Source organism: Nanorana parkeri, unplaced genomic scaffold (genome assembly GCF_000935625.1).
Source record: "Nanorana parkeri isolate BGI_ZX_2015 unplaced genomic scaffold, ASM93562v1 scaffold2228, whole genome shotgun sequence".
Classification (NCBI taxonomy): Eukaryota; Metazoa; Chordata; class Amphibia; order Anura; family Dicroglossidae; genus Nanorana; species Nanorana parkeri.
In genome coordinates, this window is record NW_017308496.1 from 149,977 (window position 1) to 174,914 (window position 24,938).

The window sequence follows — 24,938 nt, forward strand, 5'->3', positions numbered from 1 at the left end:
CGTTTGGTGAAAGCCTCAGGCTACAGAACCCGCTTGCTTCTCCGAGGTGAAGGGATTACAATCTTTGTTGTTAGGTCTCCTCTATTGGGGATCCATCCGGACAAAGAACACAAGAAATGCGCTCATAGCGTAGTAAGTTCAACTTTAATGGGTCCAAAATAATAAATACAGACAAACAAGCGCTCTATAAAAATTCCATAAAAATCAATGTGGAAAGCCGGCTAGTCACTCAATCTGAGTGCAAAAAGGACTGGAACAATGACGTAAAGGTAGGCCCGCCCCCATTTTCACATATATGACACATGTTTATTTATTTATTTAATATTTTTTTCACAATAATATTTTTTTCACATATATGACACATGTTCTTTGAAGATTTTTGTTTATTTATTTAATAAGGTTCATGTATGACACGTTTTTTATGACACCTGTTGACACATTTTATAACGTACTATAAGTTTTTACACAAATATTTATTATATATACACTGTTTCACGATTGCTTGACACGGAGGTGACACCATATGATCCCTACCATTATCTAATTTCCTGAAGGGCATTTAGCGCTGTACACTTCATTACACCATTAATCTGCATAGTTGTTTGTGCCAGGTATGAGCTATTAAACCCATATCTGAGGACACGGAACACATTCCACAGCTCGGTGCCAAGGTCACTTATTGATATAAGATGGCTGGTTCCCATCGTATACCTTCCATTGTGCCAACATGAGACCCTGTGTACTTTTGACTCTGCTTCTAGCAGGTAAGATTGCTAAAAGATTATACAAAACGCATATCATTTCAAATCAAAAAGATTTAGAACAAAACATGTATGGGTAATACCAGTGCCTAGAATGCAGGTGTGCTAAATGCCAAACTGTGTATATAATAAATAGTTTAAACTGAAGAGGCTTTTTATTAAGAGTGACTGAATGCATACTGTTTATGTCAACTGTGCTGAGTTTACCTATGCAGTCATAGGCAAGACAAGGAAAATATTTCAGCTAGGTTTAATGTGCAAATAGGCAAATAGCATACTTACGGAGCATACTATAAATATATGCAAGAATTAAACATTGAGGGTTTTTGGCAATATTGTGCATCTAATTTGTATAATACAACTCTCACCCATAATTCATCAATTTTTCACATAGGATTCCATTAGAAAAATGGGTTAGAGTTGTGTGACTCTTGGGTAAGAATATTGATAAATAAATAGACCTCCTATGAGCAATTTTATGTGCTAATGCTGTTACCAAGCTATCAAATACTATAGCTATGTTATGTATTTTCATACACAACCGCATACTCAGTCTTAATGTTGTAAAAAGCAAAGTAAAACAATAAAAGTATTTCAACAAATATTAGAATTGTATTGCAGAAATAGCTTGACTTCTAGCTCTGCCCACATTTGGGAAAGTGCTGAGGCAATCACTTGAGCATAACATGAATGTTCTGGGGTTGTTCTACACACAGGAAGTTAAGGCTTGTTGTAGATTGAGATCTTCAAAACATGAAATGATATGACTTCATAGCAAGTTTTGTCCAAAGCTTGGAATAATCAAGTAATATAAATAAAATCCTTAGTGTTGGGGAAATGCTTTAAGAGGTTTTATATTGCTAAGCTGACACATTTAATTTGATTGCACTCCATTGCCATTAGACATTTCAAGTTTTAACCTATTTGATGTTCCTTCAGCCAAGGCAGACGCCATGAACAATATGAAGTGATATAATGATGAATATTTAGAGCATTGGATATGAACTGACACTACATCTAGATGTTGGTCCACAATATCAGGGTGTCCACCTTTATTTTCTTCCCAAGGATTTTCCAGAGACATGTAGTTTGGACGTGAAACCCTAAAGCAAATTATTCATACACTTATGGCAATTGTTGATGCTACCTTTCTTTGAAAATACTTGCTTGCCTTTTTAATGCTGTGATCTTTTGATAACACTGGCATAAAATCTAATTTTATCGGTCACTCTGCCAGCTTTAGCGGTAAATCAGAGCATAAAGCATTGATGTTGGTTTAAAGAGATTGTTTTTTATTCCCCAAGCAAGGAAACACGGGGGAATTTTTTATAATCTTCTCCATCAGCTGTTTAAAGCCTGTGCCTTATTTCTCCAATCTGTGCAGTCTAAGCTAAACAGTGCTCTTTACAATATGCAAATTTTGACTTTTTGGTTAATATTAACAGTCAAACCTTTATTTCAGTATAGCCACTCTCCCTGAGACAATATGGTGGTGCTCAACAGGGGGCTGAATGCAGCAAGTAGTATTGTAATATAAATACAGGGAAAAAGCAGTATTTTCACGGAAGAAAACTAAAATTATAATTTCTAATTTAACATATAACTCTATTGAAGAGCACACTGACTGACAACTAAATCAGTAAACCACAAGCTGTTTAAAACATTGAAATGGTCCCATCTTAAATCTGCAAACCCCTGAGATTACCTTAATCTGACTTCAATATAATCAAACTCAGCCAGAATCTGAAAACTTTTACCAGTGCCTCTGGTCAGGACAGGTTCTTTGCTGTAAAACTTCCTTTTTTTCATAACATACATTTACATTTTGTCTGCATTTTCAAAGACTCAGATTCAGGGCCATTTAAAAAAACGTACCGACAACCCAATGAATTTGCAAGGTGGGGTAGCCAACTCCACAAGATGGTTAGAAGTTAGATTAGATATTACCCAGTATGTAGGCTGTACACAGCGGGTAAGATTAGTTTCCAAATGTTTATCTTAGTCTGGAATGATCTCAGTGCAACTAGACAGGTCATGGTAAGCCCTACACTAAACCAATGCAAATCATGGCAGGGCCATCTTAAAAGAAAAAATATCTGTATGTCTCACCTCTATCACAAATCCTAAAAATATAGGACTTATTACACCTTGCAAATCACACCCTTATGCCCCTGATCCCACAGTGCATCCAGAACTGCTGGTTTACAGCCCAGATACAGCCTAATATTAGAGCTATTTCAAGCATTTGGCCATCATCAAGTTGGGGCAAGTTGGGGCAACATGGATCTCTGATGCAAGTGAGACATGAAGATGCATTCTCTTTTAAGAAGGCTCACCTGTGCTTTATAATGAATGCTTAAGTGTTAGAAGGATATAGCTGGGATGTCCTATTTCTCCATAGAGCTCTAGAGTACTGTAGCAGATGTGCTGGAAAGGGAAATCGAATGTAAATGCTGGGTGGCTCAGCAGAGTGTAAGGTGGGCATGTGCTACATCTGAGGTTTGATTACTGGGTATAATACAGTACACCTGTTTTTTGCAGAAGGTCATTTCCTGGCTTCTTTTATCCATAAATATCCATATCTTTCTTTTTTATAAAACACTGGTGGCATATATTCTCTGCTGTAATTACTGTAATTATTCGCTGTCCCCCCTGCTTTTAATAAGACTGTGATCTCCTAGTAAATACCCTGACATGCTGAAGAACTCGGCTATGGAGAACAAGGATTCTGCAAACATAAGCAGATTGTGGGTGAATCACCCGCTGGCATCCACCAAAAAAGTGAATATCACTTGTGATTATACTGACACTAATTTCTACTTGAATACTCAAAAAAAAATGGGGGGCATTCCAAAACCATCTGTTTGGACTAACTATTTATTATGAATTATATAATAAAAAACCTACCTTGCCTGTAGTCTGCAGTAAGCCATATGCACCAATCATATCTCTGTTCACTTCTTTACAGTGACCATCGTCTCTGCTCGGCGACAAACCAGGAATCTGCTACAGTTTCGAAAAATAATAAAGTGCACAATACCAGATAGCAAGCCACTGGATGATTACAATGGATATGGCTGCTATTGTGGGTTCGGGGGCTCCGGCACTCCTGTAGATAGCCTGGATGCGTAAGTTTTTAAACTATAGCCAAGCTCTTTCTGCAAATTAATTATTCAACTCAACATGGAAATCCATGGTGGGCAGTCTATAACATTAAATATAACTAGCTTGTAACATAATGGCTTAAGCGTTCAGCCAAGTGGGGGCTTAAAGGAAACAAGAAAGTTTCCTTTAAGCCCCCACCCAAGAAAGTTTCCTTTAAGGGCTCACCCATGAAAGTTTCCTTCAAGCCCCCACCCAAGAAAGTTTCCTTTAAGGGCTCACCCATGAAAGTTTCCTTCAAGCCCCCACCCAAGAAAGTTTCCTTTAGGGGCCCACCCAAGAAAGTTCCCTTTAGGGGTCACCCATTATAGTTTCCTTTACGCCTCCACCCAAGAAAGTTTACTTTAAGCCCCCACCCAAGAAAGTTTCCTTTAAGGGCTCACCCATGAAAGTTTCCTTTACGCCTCCACCCAAGAAAGTTTACTTTAAGCCCCCACCCAAGAAGGTTTCCTTTAAGGGCTCACCCATGAAAGTTTCCTTTAAGGGCTCACCCAAGAAAGTTTCCTTTAAGGGACCACCCAAGAAAGTTTCCTTTAAGCCCCCACCCAAGAAAGTTTCCTTTATTGGCTCACCCAAGAAAGTTTCCTTCAAGGGCTCACCCGAGAAAGTTTCCTTCAAGGGCTCACCCATGCACCCATGAAAGTTTCCTTTAAGCCTCCACCCAAAAAAAGTTTCCTTTAAGGGTTCACCCAAAAAAAGTTTACTTTAAGCCCCCACCCAAGAAAGTTTCCTTTAAGGGCTCACCCCAAAAAAGTTTCCTTTAAGGTCTCACCCAAAAAAGATTCCTGTTAAGATCATAATAAGATAACAGTTCTTGTCAGTTTCTCAATATTCAACAGGCAAATGCAACAATTGTAGCAGACTAAATTTCTCTGTGGCTGCAAAAGTAAACAGTAACCACCACTATACATAATAAAAAGTTAAAACTGTTTCAGTCGGAGCGGTATAAGGCTTCTCTATACAGAGAGTGGGTGAGAATTTGCTTCCGAGCAATGGCAGTGGAAATGTGACAGGTGGAGAGCTGTTGTTACTCATGGCCAATGAGAAACAGTCTCTCTATAATGAGGATCCGTGCATCCACATGCAAGATGGCAATCTTGAGATTTTGATCTTGATAGGAAATTTTTTGGGGTGAATACTTAAGCCATTACATTACAAGCTAGTTGGATTTTTACTCTTTAGACCTTTAAAGAACAAATTCGGGCAACATTTGTATTAACCCTTGCAGTAAGGCTACCCCCGCACTGCAAGGGAAAACTGCTCTTTTTCGTCTAGGGACTAAAATAAAAAAGTTATACTCACTAGAACCTCAGAGCTGGCCAGCTGTCACAGTGCTCCCTCCAGCCTGTTTCCTCCTGCGCCTCAAGCAATGGTATGTTGGTACTGTGTATAGAACATGATGACTCGAGGATCCTTAGACCACTGCAGCGGATGGTGAGTGAGGCTGGAAGGACCAGTCTAAGAGCAAGCCAGCTCAGAGGATTGGGTGAGTTTAACTCTAGATCAGGGATGGCCAAACTGTGGCCCTCCAGCTGTGGTGGAACTACAAATCCCATGAGGCACTCTAGATGAAAATGAGCAGTTAACCCTTGCAATGCAGGGGAAGACCCACTACAAGGGTTAATAACAATTTTGCCCAGAGTTTTGCTTTAAGGGGAGTGCTTATATTAAGACAACAGCAGCTCCCCATTCCTTCTGTATTTTATACTCTATGCTTTGCTTTTCTCTCTCTATATATATATAAATACTACCTTACATGAAACCTACATGCTTACCTTCAATTAGTGTGCATGTCTGATTTTTGGGGGTGTTTTGGTGCAAAAGCAGCTCATTCATACTAAGCGGTAATGTGTTGCATTACACAGATGCATTTACAGAACACATAGGAATGTATATTTAAAACATACTGCAGATATCATATAATGCAAAATCAGAAAAAAATCAGTTCCAAAGTAAAGAAACTGAGAGCTGAGAATCAATGAGGGCTTTTAGGGCAAATATAGGACCTTCAGAGATAATAGTAAAATGTATAAAAATACCATATTTTATTTAAACCAATAAAATACATAGGACATAAAAACATATAAATGCATATTGGTGCACAGCCTAAGCTTGGTCAGCATAAACATCGTATACCAGAGACGTCCCGGGACCAGGTGTTACTCGGAGCAGATACCAGGTGACACCGCGCCGTGACGTCATCGCACATGCACGGCCATCTTATACCTTGGTGATGGATAAGGTATGCCGCCGGGTCCCCTCCTCTCTCCTGAAACTGTCGGGCTTTCTGTCCATGACCGAGTTCCCGACTTTTAAGAGGGAGTGACACCAAACTGACTGTCAGTCAGTTTGGTGTCACCCCTCCAGTGGTTTCACCCAGGTGCAGGCCGCACCCCCCTTGTGACGCCACTATCGTATACTCATATGTAGAGATGATGAAATGACCGACATTCCATTACAGTAATTTAGCATGTTACTGTAATAGAATTAGGATTACATAATAGAACTTTATATGATCCTATAGTTGTTGGAATGTGTTCGTCCTGAGGAAGCCACGCCTGTGATGAAATGCGTAGAGGATTTCCTACAACAGTGACCATCTATTGATTCCATTTATGGACTTTCTTAGCCACAACTTTTCATCGTCTCTACATATGAGTATATGATCTTTATGCTGACCTAGCTTAGGCTGTACACCAATATGCATTTATATTTTTTATGTCCTATGTATTTTATTGGTTTAAATAAAATATGGTATTTTTATACATTTTACTATTATCTCTGAAGGTCCTATATTTGCCCTAAAAGCCCTCCTTGATTCTCAGCTCTCAGTTTCTTTACTTTGGAATTTAGATTTGCATTGTCTTATTGGGGTGTGGCTGTAGGACCTTCCCCTTTTGAACATAACCACTAATAAAGATATAATATAGATTTCCTATAGACTATTTTCTATGGCAGAGGCAGCAATATTATATTTCGGTTTCAGGAGAGAATGACGGCACAAAGCCTGCATATAGCCGCCCTCATGTACAAGCTTTTGCAGAGCCTTCTTGTTCACTAAACAGTCAAATCCATGTTTTTTTTAAAACATAAAAGCAAAGAGCTTGTTTCTAATAAAAAACAATCATGCTGGCTTTCCTTATTTAACTAGTTTTGAAAATAATCGCTTCCTACTGTAAACAGAACACATGAACAGTGACTGCAGCTGATTGCAGTCACTATTTGCATCACAATTTTCGGCACGACTCCATCAACAAGAGTCGATTGAAAAATCAATCGGAACAGTGCTGGCGAGCCACCCACTGCTCGAATTTCAGCAGTCAGCAGGACTCGGCCAAAATTCAAGTATCATAAAGCCAGCTTTAGTCCCACATGTATTATAATCCCTGGAATACATTTGTAATACTTATAAACTGTACTAAAAGAATATAAGCTGCAATCAGAATGGACAAGTCAAATGTTTACAGTCACCAATCAGATTATGCTTTTTATTCCAGCACACCTTAATAAGGTTTTGCTATTTGCAATAAGGAAACCCAGACAATTCTCCTTTTAGACACTTTAGTCTAACATGTTCAACATGCTTACCCGTCATAGTTCCTGTCTATGTGTGTTTAAAGACTTAGAGTACAACTAAAGCAACATATGTTTTTTTTAGTTTTGGATAGAGTAAGGGAGAGTTATAACCCCTGTCAGCTTTTTTTTTGCTATCTGTGTCACATTGGGGAGATTTCCTTCACTTCCTGTCTCATAGCTACAACAGGAAGTGTGAGGAAATCCCTCCAAAGAGAGGAAAATTCCTGGTGATCAGCAGGGTAATCAGAACTAGTGTCCCCATTGGAAGATTTCCCATCTATTCCTGTTCTGGTGACAACCCAAAATTTGTGATTTACTTTCAGTGAAAACGATTACCGGGACAAATAGAGAGGGTGAATCTCCCTATTAGGGACACAGAGTGCACAAAAATCTTGACAGGTGTTCTAATCCTTCTCTACTCTTCTCTACTATCTAAAGGTGGCCATACACCTTACAATTTATCTGCAGATTTTCTGTGGTCAGATGGAAAAGGAGCAACAGATTCCTCCATCTACACTTAACTGTGTGGATGGAGTAATCTCCGCCTGGGCCAATCTGTTGCACTTTTTCCATCTGACCACAGAACATCTGCAGATAAATTGTAAGGTGTATGGGCACCTTAAAACTAGAAAAAAAAGATGTTGTTATTAGTTACACTTTAAACCTCTTGGCGTGCATTCCTTTGAAAATCTGATCACCACCTTTCGTTGTGTATGCAGGTGTTGCAAGGTTCACGATAACTGCTACAGTGACTCCAGATCAGTTGTTAACTGCAACCCCATATTTGATAACCCTTACACAGAGTTCTACGCGTACAGTTGTGAAAATAAAGTTGTGACCTGCAAAAGTACGTTTTACACTTCTTCATCGTAATCTGTTCTTCATACAACGAAAAACCTATTCAGAGAGACCTCGTCACCAGACCTAACTTTTTAGTTTTAAGCCTAGAGACAGTGGATTCTTAAAGTGTATCTAAACCCAAAAACAAAAAATGGAATATATTGCAGCTTACCAATCCTTAGAGCACAGGAAGTTATTAGCTCACTAGATTTCTGGAAGGACCAACAGGTATTTTTTTAAAACCTATCAAACAGATTTAACAAAACACTTTTAAAGCAGAACTTTACCCCCTTTCACTGCTTCCTGTCCCCTTCACACCTCCCTCCATTTGTCAAGAAAAAAAGGACAATCCTGTAAGTAGTTTTAAGGATCTACTATTCCAGGGCTTAAAAATAAAAGGCTAGGTCTGGTGACACGCTCTCTTTAAATAAATAGTTAATGTGTTTAAATGGTTGTGTTTTGTATAAGAAGTATACTTTTAGTCTAGGCGCCATTTTGTTTTTGAGTAGTTTGGAGTAGTTAACAGTCAGAACTTCTGCCAAGTTTTTATTGCATACACAATGTCTAATGAGAGCACCAAACTAGGGATGCACCAATACCGATATCGGTGCCGATATTGAGTATATGTTCCCGATGCCTTTTCCAATAGCGGAACTTCCAGTATCGGGGAGCCGGACATTGAGCTATTACATGACGCCCCGCTTCCTGATTGGATGGGAAGCCGGCTTTTTGCTCCCTCGTGACCAGTGAGCATGGATTCGGCTTCCTGGACACTCATGAATCCGGGCAACGTGTAATGACCATTACACGCCGTCCAGTCCTTCCTTATATATTCTTTTTGTAACCAAAGATGGCCTCCCCTGATTAGATACCAGCAATGTCAAGTGATTATCCGAAGAAGATGAACAAAGTCCATGTGCTACAAAGTTGTCATCACGCCATGGTATCACAGAGTGCCATCAATCCTCTTTCTCAGGAGGGAGGATGCTGTGTATCTGGTTATCTTGCTTGTTCGTGTGACCAGAGTTATAAAGGGAGGGAGGACAGCAGTAAAACCAAAAGGCAATAACCAATGTACAGCAGCTGACTAGTTTGTAAGGAGACCGGTGTACACGAGGATCCTCTCCATACAGAAATCCGGTTCCCACAGGAGCTGACGCGGCAAAAATAATTCTTAGTTATAGAAATCACAAGATGACAGAAATCAGCAGAATGCTGTGTGGTGACAGAGTGATTTCCGGCATCTTGTAACTTATCCTGTTATAACACCTGAGCCCTGAAGAGGAAGAGTTTTTAAGCCCCCAAAATGTGCTGGCTGTTTTTGTGTTATCATTTTATGAACTAATACTAACATTAAAAGAATTTGGACTCTTGGACTTTTATTTGAGGCTCTCATTAGACTTTGTAAGTGTGGATCCTCAACTGTGGGTTCCCTTTTTGAAGAGAGTAAGTCACAAGCACACCAAATTCGTGATCAATAAAACACCTTTATTGACATTGTTTATCATGAAATCACAGGAAAAAAGCAACATTTTGGAATCATGCACAGTCCCTTCATTATGCAATGTCCCATTGTGGTGAGAACAGCCTTACCGGAGCCTCTGTGTCCTGTTAATAATTGGACTGAGTTTCCAAAAATCTTAATCCAACGCCTCTTTTTCAATTGTTTAAGTTTTTTTTTTTTTCTGTCTGTGTTCTCCTTGTGGGAATTTGCCTTACATCCTGTCTTGGAGACACCAGGGCAAGAAATGAAAGGTTGGGGAAAACACGGAGATCAAAAAAACCTGAGAGAGGTTCTAACCTTTCGCCACTCTATTAAATAAATATGCTTTTGGTGCTACCTACAGTATGTCCCATTGAAGAGACATCCCATCACTCCCCGGTCTGTCTGACACCTTTCACCTAAACAGAAAATTAAGGCAAATCTCCCCAGTATGAACAGATAGCAATAAAACTTAACCCTCCTCTACAAATTTTTTTTGGCTGGATTGAACTTTAACCAGCAGAGGTATCTTTCATGCACATCATCTCAGGGGAGCAAAATGCCTTTCCCTGAGATCTTGTGAATGCTCTGCTGATGTAACCTTCCCGGGATGCAACACTTGGCCAAAATTACATAATTTTTGCCTAAGAGGACCAGGAAGTAGAAAACAAGAGATTATAAGTAAACAAAAAATATGTTTGTTTAATTAATAAATGTAAGATGATTTCATGTTAGCCTGCAGAGGTAAATGTGGATGTGATTTTTAGCCAAAGGGGATAAAGCTCCACTTTGAAGAGGAACTCCAGGAATTAGCTGCTCATTTTGGCTTAGGGGCTGGATTAAACCAGATATACTCACCGGATCCTCAGTCTTGCCAGGCTGCCAGATTGCTCCCTGTAGCCTCCTCACCCCCGGAATCAGTCCGTCTAACCCCACTGACATCATCATGTCTAATGCAGTGGCGGAGAGAGGTAAGTGCTGACTGCCACAGGATCAAAGATCAGGTGAGTATATTTTCTGTATTCCAGCCCCTAGACTCACTGCAAGTGTTAATTTTGTAATAGCTTGAGTTCCTCTTTAAAGTAGACAAATGCCTATGCCTGTTAGGGGTAAATAATTTATTAGCTAATACGGAATACTGTATAGGAATATGGCAATTGATACAAGTCTGCTGAATGCAACCTCAATTGTAGTGCAGGATTACACATGACTCAGCATTCTTCACCTGGGGACCACTTTACATTAATACTGATGAAAAAGTAAGCCTGGATTTAAAGTTGTCTTCTTCCTCCCCTGCAGATGAAAACAACCCATGTGAGATGCACATCTGTGAGTGTGACAGAAAAGCCGCCCTCTGCTTTTCCAAAGCAAGCTATAATGAGCAATACAAGAACCTGGACAAGAAAAAGTACTGTCAGTGATCGGAGGAGGGCACCTAGCAGCCAGATGTTTATTTATTGCATCCATTACAAAGCATATGTCATATTTGTTACCACACTTTTCCTTAAGCTACATTGTGCTGCAGGGTCAGTATATCTCTTGTGCCTTCAAGAAACCAACATTAAATTTTCCTCTACCAATAAATAGCAGGATATCAAATTCTTCAGCAAATGGACTTATTATGTCATAATTTTATCAGTTATATTAACACCGACGGGCCCCCCCATCTGTGCCCCGGGGCTGTGTTAGATTGTATACTGGGCCCCCCTTTAGGCTCATGCCCCGATGCAACCGCACTGGCGGTAGGTCCGCCCCTGAACTGAAATTCACTCCATATATGCCCAGCTTAAAGTGTATTTCCACTTTTGCATTTGAAATTGAGAAAACTCCCATATATGTTTGTTATGTGTTCCTATTCACACACATTATCTAAAAATAATTTTAAAAAACGTATTACCTTTTAGATATCTCTATTTAGCACGCCTCTCAATTTCAGCAACCGGAAACTCTGACTAAAGACTTAGGACAGACTGAGCATCTCTTCATTAGCATACATGTCTTCTGCGCTTTAATCCTTTGTTAGGACAGACAGTCCTGCTCATCTAGTTTATAGGTGATAATGAAATCTGGCAGACAGAGCTAATTATTTGACACAAAGCAGGATTTTTTAGTTCTGGAATTAGCAGAAAGAGCAGCTAAAAAAAAAGGTAAGCTGAAAATTTCTATTTTTCTAAAGTTAAACTGTGTGATTGGGAATATGTAACAAATATAAAGTATGTGTTATTCCAATTTGGCTGCAAAAGTGGAAATACACTTTAGTGTTTGCATCCTTGTTTGCGAGGCTCGAATTTTCCATTTAAAGTGATAAGTTCTTTTATTCATCCCATGGTATATTGCCTAAGAAAAAACACAGAACAATTACCAAAGAATAAAACAAGAAAAAATTCTTTAGACCAATTATTCAACCTGTTCCCTCTAGGTGAGGGTGATGTCACTCAGAATTCTGTGATCCTGGGAAAGCAGAGGATCCCAAATCTCTTGAGAATTTGCTCCTTCACACTGTGCATAATGGATAATTAATCATTAGCTAAGACTATCTAGAAAAGTAAAATGCCTCTCAGACTTGGGTTCTCTTATTTGGATGTCCATTACCTAGATGAAACACAGGTAGCAGGTCCTCAGTAACGTGGTAATATTTCACAGGCATAAAAATTGTTAGTACTATTAATTTGAGATGAAAGGCCACTTTGTTCAGCACATAGCCTTCTTGAGGCTGACCCATGAGTCTGACCTTAGCCAAAAAAATGCAAATGAAGAAGGAGGAATGAGTTACTGAAACCAAACAGACCAAAGATGGCCATACACTGCTTAAATCTCAGACCTGTTCCTGGTCACTCAGCCAAAATTCACAAGCCAGGCCGTAAGTTCTTGGAAGAACAGTCACTGTTCAGGTATTGTGACTGCGGCAAACCCGCTGCAGTCAGAATACAATAGCCTGGCATTAGGAGGGATTCCCCTTTCCACGCTATTTAAGATTGGATGGGGGAATTGAGCAATAAATGTATGGCCAGCTTTATTGTATGCAGACTAAAGACTGAACTGATCTAACTACTGCTAGAAAACAGTGACATCAGAGTGAACACAATCAGTGTCAGTTTTGAAAATTGGCTACATAGGCCTAGGGCGACATGGCCACTGGAGGAAAGCGCCAAGTCCAGGTAACTTGGCAATACCCCCAAAGTGGTTTACTGGATCCTGTGGGGCTGTCCTGAAGGATCCAGCACAATCTGTAGAGTGGCAGCTGCCCTGTGCTAGAATCCTTTTTGTTTCAGTACTAGACACTGAGCATTGCCTCCTCTGATATGCAGCTGTGCAGCCTTACACAGACCTCCTTGTCAGAATGTACACCAATCATATGACCTATCACATGACCTGAGCAAGAGACCTGTTCTGAAAGCTGATCTGAAATATAAATGAGGGGGGAAAGAGGTTTAGGATAGCTGGCTCACAGGAGAAAGAAGTATAGAGGAGTACTGTTCGATGGGATATCAAGGAGAATAGCAATGTTTACTTTATAATAATTCACCACTGCAGGAAAAAAAGCCATTCGCCAAACATGTCAACATAATGGTCCCCTTATCAACAAAGCCATAAGCTGCTTCAAATGCACTACTTTTTTAAAATATGCAGTCTAAACGGTATAAACACAGCTGTCACTGATATGCAAGAGGCTAGACGGGCGCCAAGCATAGGAATTTTTATTCAGTGATTACCATCAATGAGTCGCTTATCAGCTGAATAATTCATATTTGCCAGATGTTTCAATAAACATAGTTAAAAGGAAAGCGCAACTTTAAGTAACTTTAACTTTAAAATAAGTGCACTTATTATTTTTGGCTCCCCTGCCCTGACTTAACAGAGCCTTTGATGAGATCCAATGCTCTTATTTTACTATAAGATACTTGAAATAATCATTGCAAGGAATAATCCAGAAGGGTATAAGGAATGATACAATATGCTAATTTTACAAAACAACAAATAGTATGTGGACACTGTAAACATAACCCATACATTTAGCAAACAAATATATGTTTTTATTCATGCAATAACCATGGACTGAATGAAATGGACAAGGAACGTTTCACTACTGGCCAGAGTTTTTCCAATTTATGCTTTATTAGGATAAGAGATCAAGGACAAAGTCCCAGTCTGATGTAATTTAGACCATCACATATCTTTAATGATAGCTCAAAGACACCTCTACACCTTGAGAAAAGGTTATAGCAAAACATCGCTATAAAACTTTGATGATTGCGTCCTACAGTAAAGTATTGAAAATCAAAAGGACTGCTGGCTTTTTCTACTAACTTTGTGATTTAATGCCACCCAAACTCAGACCACCCACTAACCCTGTGCATCATTAAATATAAAAAAAATACCTGAAAGTAACAGGAAAGTTTCAAGGTGGATCATTAAAAACTAAAAATAGAAATAATTAACTGCAGTGCTATGTTGTTATACCACTATCTAGCAAAATAAGTAAGACACGTCTGACAGAATGAATGAACGCCGCTGTTAGCCCCAGAATGGAGCTTTTGGTGTTCCATGGATAGAAGGGGTTAAAACTCAGCTTGCTCTCAGGTCTGTAATTAGGGATCTGCATAATCTCAGTGCACAGGGCAAACAGGGCTCACTGGAGAGGAGCTGGGCTGAGATACATAGACTGAGGGCCGCTTCACATCACAAAGAGTGCGTTCCAGAGCACTCTTTTTGCACTAGTTTTGCAGATTGCACTGGACTGGAGCACAGGCACTAATATGCCACGCCTCTGGGTGCTGGCGATCGCACTGTGCGCAGGGGGCGTGGCTGCGGTGCCATTGACTTCCCACCCCTGAACGCGTTCCAGAGGCCGAACGCTCTGGAAAGCACTCTTTGTGGTGTGAATCGGCCCTGAGGGGTAGTTCACTCCAGCCACAGTGCGTTCCTGCCCAATTATGGCCGGAAAGCACTGGATGGCATTGCGGCTGGCTCACTTTGTGTTGGGGCGGGAGGGGGCATGATGGTGCATTGAACACGGCCGCAGGGGGAAAGCGTGGCACATCAATGCCTGAGTTCTGGTCCGGTCAGAAAAAAATAGTGCTTGCAGCATTTTTTCTGACTGGACCGCAGGCATTGATGTACCGTGCAGCCGATTGCATTGCAACCAGAGAGCATGGCTATGGTACCATACACTTCAATGCACCGCCACGTCCCCTTCCGCCCCACAACAAAAGTGAGCAGGCCGCAATGCGATCCAGTAAGTTCCGGCCAAAATTGAACTGGCCCTGAGAGTCTAAAGGTGCCCTTACACTTTACAACCCTCGCAAGATTTTTGTCTTGCGAGGGTTGTAAAGTAATTTAAAAAACGTACGATCTGCCCATCTTGGACAGGCAGATCGTACTTGCGATCATCGCAAACCCCCGAGGGGCGGCCTTTTCCGATGACTGCAATGCTGAATGGGCAGTGTGCGCGTGAGCACACTGGCCTGTTCGGCAGTTAGCTCTCGATCTTGCTAAAAACCAGCCGAAAATCGTATGATTCTCGGCTGGTTTTCCAACATGCTCAAAATACAAAAGTCGTGCAACCGTACATTAAAAACCGTGCGACCGTACATTAGAAACGGTCGCACGCCTTCCATACACTGCACGATTATCGTACGATCGTGGGATTTCCCGCGGTTCTCGTACGAGAATCGTGCAGTGTATGGGCACCTTAAGAAACAAAGACAAAGGTACTTTGTTGTTTATTTTATCTACCGGTTACATCTTAGCTGCCCAGTAGGATAGAGAGGGAATCCTATGTTAGGTAGTCTCCTAAGTTGGAGTAGGTTTTTATTTCTAACATTTTTGCTTTGGAGCCTTATGAATGGCATACATGCTTAAAGGGTTATTAAACCCTCCGTTGTTTTTGCATATATCTACTGCTAGCAAGCAGTAGATATATGCAAAAAGTGTCACAAAAAAACCCGCTTTAAAAGCGGTTTAAACTTACCTGTATATTCCCCGCACGCTCCCGTCCGAAAATGTGAAAATTATCAGGCGGTCGCAAAGCATCTTGGGGTGGGCGTATGCGCAGTTCACCGGGAGACGAGGAGAGACACAAGGTATGTCTATGGACAGCGTGCACCTGCATGCAGACACCGTGGGACAGGAAGTGCCAGCAAGCACAGAGGAGTCAGCGCAGGATCGGAGACCCGCCGCAGCGCTGAAGGGACAGATGAAAAGGACAAGAAAGAAGAAGAAGATCGGATTAAGAGACATCATTTAAGGTAAGTGCTTTAATTAACATTGGGGGGAGGGAGAAAAATCTTTGACTTTAATGTCACTTTAATAAAACGCATGTGAATATTGAGACAAAGATCATTTTTTTTGATTTGTGATCCACGGAGGCGGCCAGCCTGCCACACATGTTATATAATACACTTCCGTGCCGCAATATGTAAATATACGACGACCCGCAGAAGTGGTTATACCAAGAACACAGCTGCTGCTACAGCCGGCGATGGCTGTTCAGGTGCAAGCAATCCGGTGTCCATACAGCCGCCGGATCATTTGTACCGATCAGCAGATCATGCTGCCCCCACCACCTCTGCCGGCTTCCCCCGAGCTCAGCTGTCCCCTGTGCGGGGCCCGAGACTGGCATGGCGGGTCTACCCACAACAATATGAGAATGATTAACAGGCTTCCAGCTGCTGGTCTCTCCTCCGATCACTGGACCCGGAAGTGATGTGTATTACATCACTTCCAGTGTCACTGTTTACATTCTCCAGTTCTTAGAGCCAGGAGAAGGAGCTGGGGAAGATCTCTGCTTCCTCAGCTTCTTTGGGGTCCCTAGGTGACATTAGAAAAACCCCTGATGTCTCTATAAAGAGAACCTGTCACACCCTCTCTCCTATTACATAGGGGGATAGCTAGTCCCCTTTGTGACAGCAATAAGGTTAGTGTAAAAAAAAAGTGTTTAAAAAATAGAAAATAATAAAGTAACATATAAAAAATGTTGAAAGAAAATTTAAAAGACCCCCACCCCCCACATGCATGTCCATACATTTGCAAACACGCATTGGTGTGCCTATGTGCAAAAATGAAAATTTCGTTACACATGTTAAATTTCGCTGCGAACGTCGGAGTGAGAGCCATTAATCACTGTTAGCACTAAACTGATGAGCGGTAAAAGCTTTTAAAGTGTCCCCCTACGGGAAATTTTGGGTATTGAAGTATTTTTCCGGCTTCACAGGTGAACACAATTTTAAGGCTAGGCATGTTTGGTATCTATTTACCCGACGTGACCCCGTCGGTTATATTTTACCAAAAAATTGGGTATTGTATTCTGTTTCTGTGCACTAAATTTCATTTTAGTGTATTTTATCCTAAAAATAGTGACATAAAATAGCAATACAATAGTTTAGCATTTGTTTTAAATACATGCTGAGTCTCTTTTTGATACTTCCCCACACCAGAGTTTACGTTTTCAAACTGGTTAATGTTAAAAAAATAAAATTATGATTTATGCGCCAGTCTTAATTGAACAGAGTCTTTTAAATATATGATTTCATTTCAGAAAATGTGATTTATTTTTATAAATGATATGCCGAACCTTTTCAGTCTACAGCTGAATGTATTTGAATGTGATGTTTCTATTACATATTTTGTGTTTGCACAGTCAATGAACAAGGTCCACCAAGTAATATTATTTTATCTAAAAGAAGAAAAAGGGAAGATTGCGCACTAATGGAGAATCATCTTGTATTCTGTGCCGACTAGGAATAATACTACAGAAATATATTTTTAGTAGACATGTCGGGCAATCTTCCCTTTATTCTTTGTGTAAATTTGTTGAAGTTGGGAATAAGCCGAGATGTGCATCTGCTTTCCACTGGGACAGCCTAGTGTAGACCAACTTGGAGCAGGTGTTACATCGTATACGTAATGGTATTGGATGTTTTTGGTATAAATGTGTTTCGTTACTCCTGCATCGCCATCACTGGCATGACAGGGACTTTTGAGCGACCAGTGCAAGGGCTAGATAGTGCATGGTCCAATAATGGCACAATCTTCACCCTGATGCTATATCACACAAAGCGGCAGGAATGCCCCACCAAAACTGCTGCCATTGATAAGGCCAGGAGGGGGAAGTGGTGGTGGTCACAATTTTGAGCGAGATTGGGTGAACGCAGGCAAACTAGGTTTGCAACAAGCCCAGGCTCATCGCTACTGTTAAGTAGTAGACAGTATGGCCTCCCACTTTCCAGTGACCTCTGTACATATTTGTAATTACATAACCCAGTCCTATGGTACTATGAAGTCTGGGACATGTGTCAGGGTCCATTCACACTTAAGTGAACCGTTGTGACGTATGCACTAATACGCATCACAGCCAGTGGTGTATTTTGGTTTTGTGCTGCCCTAGGCAAGACTAAACCCGAGCACCCCCATCCCTAAACTAAATTAGTCCCACCCCTTCCTGTTTAAGACATTTTGCATAACGTGTCAGTCGCTGGATACAGCGCACACGGTGTATCTAGATTCTGACAGGTTGCGCTATCAACGTTGCATGACGCTCTGGTTCTACCTTTGCAATAGCCACCTTCTCCATTCCTGGCTTGATGGGCTCCCTAGTTCTGCAGATACAATAACCATTCTCTCCTGCCCTGCCATGCTGTGGTAGTCTCTAGTTCTGCAGCTGCAACACCGATCTTCTGCCTTAATATGCTTGGCCCTCTAATTCTGCAGTTACCCATCTTCTGCCTTGGCCACTAGGCTCTGTAGCTTGCCCCACTCTAGAGACATAACCCGGCACGGAGTTTATAGGCTGCACTTCCCCGGAATCGTCACCACCACGGAGGCGCCAATGAGCACGATGACCATCTGGATCTCAGCCCTGGGGTTCTGCGGAAGCTCTTCTGCTTCCCGAAGTCAGACATTTTTTGTGCCGGTTTCCTAGAGAGGTCCGGAACATGTACTGCCAGCGCATCCGGATAAAAGTCACAAACACCAATACATTGCACAGCATGTTGACCAGGAAGAGGAAGGAGCTGCACCCGGCATATATGTAGGAGTAGGCGGCATAGGTGGACATGTTGGTCCCCCAGTCAAAGAAGCACCAGGTCCAGGGGTACTGGCAGTAATTTATGAATAATTTATAATATAAAAAAAATTTCTCTTACCTAACTGGTTTGGGGGTAGCATTTTTTGGCGCCCCCCTGGAAAGTGCCGCCCTAGGCAAATGCCTAGTTTGCCTTGCAGTAGATACACCCCTGATCACAGCACGTGTTAACATAGTGTATTATGAATGAGCTACCAATGCACCACCATGGATGAAAAAACCCAAATGACTCTTTCTTAGCATTGCAGCACATGGCACAACCGCAGTTTCAGATTCTCGGACGGGAGCGCGTGGCGAAGACATCGGTAAGTTTAGGCCGCTTTTAAAGAAGATGAATCCTGCTGCTGCAGATGTTTTGAATACTGCATATATGTAATATCTATTATTCCTGTTTAATAGCTTTGGCTCAGTTCAACTGGACACTTGGAAGTAAGTTAGGGAATTTGCTGCACGGTGAATTATTACACACATCACAGTATATGGTAGAAATGGTAAATATAATGATGACACCCTGAGGGGCAACCACACAGCACAGTCCACCCCAAGTAGTGGCTTTTCGCATAGTGTATATACTAGAATTTACTGCCAAAGGCTGGACACCACACAGTTGTATTCACTACTGCACCTAAGACTACGACACTCCTGACTATACACTTGGCAGGCTTTTAAATGTGTACACTTATTGGATGGCACATCAAATGAATTGTGGTTCTGGAAACATCTGCCTTGTATTGTTTATTCCTATAACACTGGCTTATCATCCAGCATTGAAACATCTGCTGCGTTGCCATCAAGTTTAAAGTGTATTGTAATATGTGAACACCTGCACTGTACATATGGCAAATTTTTCCACATCACACCCATGGGCATTACCAGTGTGTTAATCTATCCATTAGAACTGTCTTCTGTACATCTACAATGAGACAGCAGTCACATTAACATCTGCGAAGGCTACAGGCAGGTTTCATTATAGTTACAGAAGGTCATATGGCCAAAACATTCATGATGCACTGGGTTTTAATGAGAGTTTGGGATTTATTTATTTCAGCACATGATAATTCAGACTGGTCGTTTTATTTATAAGCCTTCATATTTTGCGGAATCTAAAGGCGTTGTAAAGCCTCGGCATATACTATCCTTTTATATCATCAGCATTGTAATAGGAAAACATACTAGAGTTGTTTTTGCTAATGCAATCAAAGCTGACTTAAAAAAAATCAATTTTATGCAGTCAGAGGCGTCCCCAGGCTGGGTGTCACCCGCTGGAACGTCATCACACATGCTAGTGATGTCATCATGCACGCGTGTAATGCCATCACGTGCATTTATCTCACTGCAATGGCTGCCGTCACAGAGTGGAGAGGACATTCATCCCCTCCTTTCTTGTGCAGCTGTCGGGGTCTCGGCCCATGACCGAGTGCTCGACGTTTCAGAGAGGGGGTGACACCAAGATGACTGTCAGTCATTTTGGTGGCACCCCCTCTGATGGTGTCACCCAGTGTGGGCAGCCCCCCACTTGTGATGCCACTATGTAGTAAGTGCTGCCTTCTGTCTGCCCATCACTTTTAATAACTTTCTGGATTCCTGAATAACTTTCTGTATCTCTTTCCCTAAGGCTCAAGGCTACATATCAAATCTTGCATTGTCTCCAGCAAGCAATGATGATGTTACATTGCGGGAAGTCCAGACGTTGAGTTATAGTTCAGAAGGCAGGCTTAGTTAGAGTTGTGACACTAGCAGGGTTATTCACTAAAGGGTGAAGAGTTTGGAGAAGGCAGAAGAAGTGAACAATCTAGGACAACATAGCTGAACTGGAAAGTGAGCTGAATTGGGAAATGTTTCCAGTTCAGCGATGTTGTCCTAGATTGTTCACTTCTCCTGCCTTCTCCAAACTCTTCACCCTTTAGTGAACAGCCCTGTGGGAAGTGCATATTCACAGGGCTGAGTGAAATTGTGTCAGTGCATTAAGAAATGAAATCCAATGGGCATCTTTAATAAGTAAGTTTGCAAACTTCTATGTCGATATGGTTATTATGAGTGCGATAGAACTTTTGGAAATTCAATACAGAAATACATATTTATTTTTAGTTTTTAACCATAGATACCTTTTAATTTTGCTTTCAAAAATTACATATTAAACTGGACCTTTACCCCCTTTGAGTAAAACACACCATTCACATACAGCTCTGTATGCTTTGACATCATCTTACATTCATTAGCTAAACTTTTTTTTATTTTGCTTACAATTTCTCTTTTTCTACTTCCTGGTCCACTTTGGCACAAATGATGCAATTGTGCAAAAACGTTGCATCCTGGGAAGGTTACATTGCTGGGAAAGCTCATCTGTAATCTCAATAGATCCCAGGGAAAGGCATTTTCCTATCCTGAGATGATGTGCATGGTCACATGTCCTAGTCACATGTTCCAGAGTTCCAGGAAATAAAGGGAGGTCTAATAACCTGCCCTTAGTTAAAATGGTCACTGTCAGAAGAATGGGGAAGAAAAGAAAAATAAGCAATGCAAAAAAAAAAAAAAAGCGGGCAATTATCTAGAAATATGTGTTTGTAGATTGTCATTACTAAACATTTCTAAAGGTGCCTTTGTTGTCATTTTGAAGATATGGGTAAAGTTCCTCTTTAATACGCTGATGATTTTTGCCTTTTTTTGGCTCCTGGTGGCCAGCCTACAAAAAAAGGACTAATCTATCCATTTATAGATTAGGGTAGGATGTGCATGTTATATGGTGGTATAGATATGTTTATTCACATACAAAATGCATGTCTCCTTTGGTGCCCCATATGAGTTGATAACTTGTAGTGTAGTGTACTGTAATAAAGCGACTGCTTCTTTAATTAATATACCAACATGTGCATGTATAATTTATACTGGGCATCCACCAAAGACTATTGAACTACAGCAAAAATTGTTGTGTGATTTTTTCATTTAAAAAAAATGAGCATTGCTACTCTATGCCACCACTGAGTCATATAATAACTTAGCCAAGAGCAGGTCACTTTGTCTTTTTTATTTATTGAGTAACCAAATGGCATACACCCTTGGCTCTTAACTGGTGGGTCGTGACCCGAAAGTGGGTCACGCCCCCAGTGTTCAGTGGGTCGCCGCATGCCTTCCACTTTTCTAGGTGAGAGGCTCCTCTACCTCCTCCTAGCGCAGCACTGTCAGTTCTTTTGCCAAGCCTCACAATGGGCTGCGGCTACGGCTGCGAGGGAGCTCCATCCATACATGCATCGCTTACAGGTCCCTCATGTGCCTTGTAGAGGTGACTGGACCGGAATGATGCAACATTCTGGCTACCAGCACCTCTACAGGACACACAAGGGAGCTGTATAAGCAATGCACATATGGATGGAGTTCCGCCACAGCACAGAAGCCCACACTGGACCCTAGGCTGAGGATACACTCAAGTTCTTGTAAGGTAAGGAGACTGGGTAGATCTTTAAAATAAAAATTTGGAGTGTATGTGTGTGTGAATGTCTGAGTGTGTGAGATTGTGTCTGTGGTTGTGTATGTGTGTCAGTGTTTTTGAGGGCCCGTTCACACTGGTACAGTGCGCTAATCGCACAGTAAAGCACTTTAACACGCAATCACCTACCTACCGTGCATTCTGGTGCAGTAAATGTGTTGTGTTGTATGGTACCCCAAACGTACCTCCCACCCACAGTTCGTACACCCGCATCGGAGCGCACGGTATCCTAGTGCCATGCGTTCCATTGCAGTGTGACTTGTGTTGCAGCTTATTGACCAAGGACAAATGTGGGTCCTGAGGTTACACAGGTTGAGAACCACTGGCATACACTATCATCTTCTATAATCACCAAGATCCTACACTGTATACGTGACTGACCATCATTTGTCCCAAATACAACCCCATATATTTTAAAGAAAACAATTATGACAACCCAACAAAAGCAACAGCTGGGTTTTATTTTGGCATCAGAAACAACTAAAAGGTATAAACATTTTATAGGAAACATGAAACATTGAAAAAATAAACCAATAGACAAGTCTATCATGGTATGGAAAACAGGCGGCAGCTTAATCCTTGGATACAGCTGGGTTTGCAGTCCAAGAGTCTCTCTCAGTGTACTTTAGTAGACCGACTGGAATTGCCTGGAAAAATAAGAATATGATTCAGTGTTGTCCTATGCATATTTGTTTTAAAACAATCGTACTACACACAAGCATGAACAATTAACAGAACGCGTTGGTTTTTTTTTCCGTTCCAGGCTCTGTATTCACTTAACAGTCATTAAATTAATTTTAAATGCAGCCAGTAAAAGCATCTGAATTGTCTCTCCGACTTTTGCAATCCCCAGAAAGAAACTCTTGGACTACACCAAGTTGTTGTAGTCCTGCTTGCCACTGCAGCGAATGTGTGGTGCAGATGACTCTGGCCCTAAGACAACAACAGTCAGTTTACATAAAAAAACAGAACTAGCTGGTTTTCTAAGAGCCAGACCAGTGTCCTAATTTAAAGTGTTTGGGCAGGTTTAGTATATTATAAAGAAGGATAAACTGGAGGTACCTGTAAGTGACTGAAGATCACAAACTCTGTAGACCATCTTCCTGGAATCTAGGGCACAAAAAAAAGAGTGTGATGTCAGAATGGACATGTCATTTGTAAGTGATTTAAAGAAACTTGTTGAAAATAAAATCATAGCATAACACGAGATGTATAGAAGAAGACGCAGGTTATTAGTAAGTATATGATTAAAGGCATGTTTTTAATTTTGGGAAGGTGGAGAAGGGTCAAACATTTTGCCAACTTGTGTCCCTGCTGGGGAATTTCGCTCCTTTATTAGTCCTAATCACCACTGTCACTAAGACAGAAAGAAGAAAAGTAGATTTAACCAAAGGTGGACCTCCTAGGTGGAAACATTAAAAAAACCCTGAAACTTTAATATCATTTTAAAGGAGAACTATGAGGTGAATGCTTTTCACTCACCTCATAGTTCTAGCCGACCTGTGACAATGAGACTGTCACAGGTCGGCTCAGTAGATCGGGAGGTGAGCGAACACATACCGGCGTTCGCTCACCTCTCGATCCTGTCACGGCTCTCTGCCGTGACAGGGGAGGGGCTGGATTCCCCCCTCCCCGCTCTGATCCGCCAGCGCTGACTGAGGGGGCGGGTACAGCTGGCTCTGCCTCTAGATAGACAGAGCGGGCTGTCAGTCACACAGCTGGGCGGATCCCGGAATAATTGTCGGGATCCGCTTCAGCTGCGGCGTCTCAGTATACCGCGAGCCTAGGGTGACGGGAGGACGCTAGTTTGTGTCCTCCCGTTACCCTAAGGAGAACTATGGGGAAAAGCCTTAACCCCATAGTTCTCCTAACATGAAGTATGTATCAAGGACAGGCAGCAGGAGAGCTGTCAGCATAGTCAGTACACTAGTAGAGAGCAGTGATGGGGGTTATAGTTATAGTAGCACTAATAATAGTAACTAGGGATGAACCGATACGGATAAGAGTATTTGGGTTAGCACTGGTACTCGCCCAAATGCTCAGATACTTACCCAGATACCAGAACTTCCGGTCAGAGGGAGATCTTCCTCTGACCAGCAGTGCCGTGAGGTAGCCGAAGCCGGCTTCTCGGCCAATCAAGAAGCCAGGCAGCGGGTTAATGGCCCGTCTCCTGGGTTCCTGATTGGCTAGGAAGCCAGCATCACTTGTTTCTAAGCAGCCTGGCTTCCTGACCAATAAGGAAGCCGGGCGGCATGTCATGACCCACCTCCCGGCTTCTTGGTTGGTCAGGAAGCCAAGCTGCCTAGCAACAAGGGTAGCCTTGTGGTGTTCTTTTGATAGAACATCAGCTTCCCAAAAAATCAGGAAGCCAGGCGGCGGGTCATGACCTGCCACCTGGCTTTCTAGTAATCTGGGCCCACTGATGCCAGTAGCGGTATTTGGTATCGTCGAGTACCGGAAAAAAAATAATCGGTACTCGTACTCTATACCGAAAAAACGGTATCGGTGCATTCCTAATAACCATGATAATATTTTCTATATGATAAAATG

General features: G+C 41.6%; 1 protein-coding gene across 1 annotated transcript; it reads left to right on the top strand.

Moving 5' to 3' along the window:
* The first annotated feature begins 626 nt into the window (after nt 1-626).
* Nucleotides 627-11,272, top strand: LOC108801127 (phospholipase A2, minor isoenzyme-like). The gene is made up of 4 exons (XM_018573081.1): nt 627-764; nt 3,730-3,889; nt 8,219-8,346; nt 11,122-11,272. Exons 1-4 carry the CDS (start codon nt 728-730, stop codon nt 11,241-11,243), a joined length of 447 nt encoding a protein of 148 aa, XP_018428583.1. The 5' UTR covers nt 627-727; the 3' UTR covers nt 11,244-11,272.
* Nucleotides 11,273-24,938: the final 13,666 nt, after the last annotated feature.

Bases quoted from the DNA above. Each gene is read 5' to 3' on its own strand.
- LOC108801127 (XM_018573081.1), top strand. From the start codon at position 728: ATGAGACCCTGTGTACTTTTGACTCTGCTTCTAGCAG. The intron at 765-3,729 runs GTAAGATTGCTA...ACTTCTTTACAG, and splicing joins TTTGACTCTGCTTCTAGCAG to TGACCATCGTCTCTGCTCGG. The intron at 8,347-11,121 runs GTACGTTTTACA...CCTCCCCTGCAG, and splicing joins TAAAGTTGTGACCTGCAAAA to ATGAAAACAACCCATGTGAG.